Source organism: Quercus suber, unplaced genomic scaffold (genome assembly GCF_002906115.3).
Source record: "Quercus suber isolate HL8 unplaced genomic scaffold, Cork oak 2.0 scaffold_1690, whole genome shotgun sequence".
Taxonomy (NCBI): domain Eukaryota; kingdom Viridiplantae; phylum Streptophyta; class Magnoliopsida; order Fagales; family Fagaceae; genus Quercus; species Quercus suber.
In genome coordinates, this window is record NW_027071046.1 from 1 (window position 1) to 3,454 (window position 3,454).

The 3,454-nt window shown below is 35.4% G+C and overlaps 1 protein-coding gene across 4 annotated transcripts; it reads right to left on the bottom strand.

Annotated features, from left to right (window-relative positions):
* Window positions 1-22: 22 nt before the first annotated feature.
* Window positions 23-2,855, bottom strand: LOC112019943 (disease resistance protein RUN1). Of its 4 annotated transcripts, none has more exons than XM_065769920.1 (4): window positions 2,716-2,855; window positions 1,991-2,518; window positions 644-1,742; window positions 23-522 (listed from the first exon to the last, which is right to left on the bottom strand). In XM_065769920.1, exons 2-4 carry the CDS (start codon window positions 2,503-2,505, stop codon window positions 421-423), a joined length of 1,716 nt encoding a protein of 571 aa, XP_065625992.1. In that variant the 5' UTR covers window positions 2,506-2,518; window positions 2,716-2,855; the 3' UTR covers window positions 23-420. The 4 variants fall into 4 exon arrangements, with proteins under 4 accessions (XP_065625992.1, XP_065625991.1, XP_065625990.1 ...); XM_065769919.1 differs by having other exon boundaries at window positions 2,626-2,855; XM_065769918.1 differs by having other exon boundaries at window positions 2,614-2,855.
* Between the last annotated feature and the right edge of the window lie 599 nt (window positions 2,856-3,454).

Sequence of the window (3,454 nt, forward strand, 5' to 3'; positions counted from 1 at the left end):
AAAAAAAAAAAAAAAAAAAAAAAAAATTATTAGCATAACAATTCAAATTTCAAATTTATTGAACATGAAGGTAGGGAATGAATTCAAAATTAGGCCGATCCTGTCATGTCAATGAACTTCAACTTGTCAAAATTCTGTTAAAAGAAAAAAAAAAGTTAAAAAAGAAGTCAAGTCGATGTGCTTCCTAGTGTCCAATTTATTGAAATTTCAATGCAAAGTTGTGAGGATACTTAATAACAAAATTACCTTTCTTCCTATCCAAAGTTGTTCAATGTTGCTTTGTTACAAACAAAGTAGAACAAGCTCATCTAGCAAGAAAGTTGATGGCAATGATTTTGAAGAATAATACCTCCAATCAAGAACTCTTAAAGAATTTGGAAGATGTTGAGGGCCATGGAAAATACTGTCAATTCTAAGAAATTAATGATTGTACATATTCAAAAAGGCCTCAGGGTTCCAACATGCCCCTTTTTTTTCATTATAATTACAGAAAATATACATTGCTTGAACTGCTTCTATTCCCTAATAATCAAGAAGGAATTGGTGAATTGTGAAATATCTTATTAGCATAAATATTTTAAATATCAAATTTGTTGAACAAGAAGGTAGGGAATGAGCTCAAATTCTCTAAATAAATTCTTACCTGATTTTTTTTCAGCACGTTGTCAATATCCTCATAATTCCACAGTCTACTACGCCTCCCACAATCATTAGGGCACTCTTGAAAAACTATGTTCTTACCCATTTCTTCAAGTAAATCATGCATCCACAAATCATTTGCACTATCAATTTTCAAGAGAGATTTATTAATGAGTTCCTTCAATCCAATAACAGCGTAAAGGCCAAGATTATCCAATACTTCTACTACACCATCTTTGTCCCTATGGTTAAAGAAGCATGCAATATGTAGGAATATTTCTTTCTCTGTGTCGTGGAGTCCATCAAAACTTATTTTAAGTACTTGGAGAATGGTTCTCTCAGGAAATTCTCTGAGCCTCTCTAATGCACTTTTCCATTCAGCAATACTTTTTCCAATCAAAAATGAACCTAAAACCTCAAGGGCTAACGGAAGGCCTCCAGCATATTGCAAAAAATGGTTAGACAGCTCTAAATAATCATCTAGGACATGTTTGCCTTTAAAGGCTTTTGATGAAAATAGTTGAAGAGCATGTTCACCATTCAATCCATCAACTTCATATATTTCATTTACTTCATGTGCTTTCAACACATGCTCATCTCTTGTTGTTATGATAATTCTACTGCCCAGACCAAACCAATCATGCTTCCCAACTAAGAATTTCAACTGCTCCAATTTATCTACATCATCAATGACAAGAAGAATCCTTTTATGACATAACCTTTTCTGGATATTCATAACTCCATCATACTTACCACTAATTTTCAAATCTGTTACCATCAAAATATCAGAAATAAGTTTCTGTTGTAGTCCAACTAAACCATCTCTTTCAGATTTTTCCCTAACATCCTCAATAAAACTACAAGCTTCAAATTTAGTAGAAACCATATAATAAACAACTCTAGCAAGAGTTGTCTTGCCCATTCCCCCCATCCCCCAAATCCCTATAAAGCGAACATCGTTTGACCCTAAAGCTAAACGCGACTCCAATTCCTCAATTCGAGAGTCTATTCCTACTAGGTCCTCGGCAATGTACGGTAATGTATCATATTTCAAGTGAAGCGATATCCATCCCACAATGTCTTTGATGTTTTCTATCTCAGACCTGCAATGAACAAAGTACAAAATGCATTGAGTTTGAGCCACCAATAGGTCACACAAAGAATACGATGCATATTTAAAGCTTAATTCTGTTGACTGAAACAAAAATATATAAATTGATTCGCTGAGGACAAAATTAAAAGAAGTAGAATAAACATGTATGTAGATTTGCTTAAGGTTCCAAATAAAGTTACATATATGAAGTGGGTCATCTGAATATTTAAAAGAAATAAATAAGTCAAGTCAAATTACCAATAATCCTTTAAATGCCATCCGCGAAGGCTTCCCACTTGTGTCAAAGCGTCTCTCCATTTCTCCACCTTCTCTGTGTTCTCCTTTTCTTCATGTTTAGCAAATGCTTGTGCAAAAGTTCCCATTTGTTTCCGCACATCAGATGGCTCCACGTAGTGAAAAACAGGAAGAACTGTCATTCCAGTCTCATTTTTGCAGCAAATGATCTTTGCAAGTTCATCTAAGCACCAAGTTGAAGATGCATAGTTTTCTGAGAGAATAACTACAGCAAATCTCGACTCTTCTATTGCTTTCAACAGTTCTGGTGAAATGGGTTTTCCTCTCTCAAGTTTTTCATCGTCCTTAAAGGTGAAAATGCCTTTCTGGATCAAAGCTTCGTATAGATGACCCATAAACTTGTTGCGGGTGTCCTCGCCTCTGAAGCTGAGAAAGACATCATACTTCCGTCGGGCAGCAGAAGAAGAAGAAGAACTTGGGAAGGATGACGAGTCCGTTTCCATGTTCACTAAAGCCATTAGAAAAATAGATCTGCATGCAAAAAAAAAAAAAATAATAATAATCAATTAGAAATTTAGAACTGAAAAACGATTAAAAAGAAAATAAATTAGGGAAGAAAAAATAACTTGATCCCCAACCAGACTTGCGTAATTTTGAAAATGCGTTGAATCCAATCTGAAATTTGCAAATGAAGAGAGAGAAGACTAAGGAGAGAATTTGGAGAGGACCTAGAATTTTGATAGTGATGAAATTTCAGTGCTCCTTCTAGGAAATATTACAAGAAATTTCCACTGCTCTGCTTTATTATATTTTTCTGAGTACTTCCACTTCCTAGAAATTTCAGTGCTCCTGAGAGAATGAAGAGCTAAACGATGAGAATAAAGACCTCGTCAGGTCAGGGAATCATATACCGTGCAATAACTTAATTCTCAGCCATAGATTTAATTTAATGGCTTAAATCATTGACACCTCACCAAACAACAAAAATACTACTTTACCCTTAAAAAAATTTCAGCCCGCCCACTGTTTTGGTAAGTCTGAGTAAACCCAAACTAAAATCAAAATTATTTTTTCTCTCTCTCCCCTGCGTTTGAGGTTGCTCTCTGCCTCTCTTTCAATCCATTGTCACCGGCCTCACTGGGATTAGCGTCAAGATCTTGTTCTTGTGGCTCAACATCATCGAGGTGGGCAGGGATGGTGATGACCTTTACTTCTCTGTTGGGATTGCTTCTGCTTCTTTTCCTATCGATAATTTCTACGAGTGTCCTCAGTTGTGCATTTATTTATTTGTGGTACTAGACTTTTTTTGGGTTGGTTTATGTATTTATTTTTTTCTTTTTTGAGAAAAAAATTGTGCCTAAAGACTTGCTGAGCCAAAATATGGTCCCAGAGTGAATTATGAACCACAGCTAAATGCTTTACACGTGGTCGTGTCAGAGGAACAACCTTACAACTAGCACTAGGGAC

Coding starts and splice junctions, on each gene's coding strand:
- LOC112019943 (XM_065769920.1), bottom strand. CDS start 2,505: ATGGCTTTAGTGAACATGGAAACGGACTCGTCATCCTTCCCAAGTTCT. Junction 1,743..1,990: donor TGGCATTTAAAGGATTATTG/GTAATTTGACTT, acceptor TGTTCATTGCAG/GTCTGAGATAGAAAACATCA. Junction 523..643: donor ACGTGCTGAAAAAAAATCAG/GTAAGAATTTAT, acceptor CTTGATTATTAG/GGAATAGAAGCAGTTCAAGC.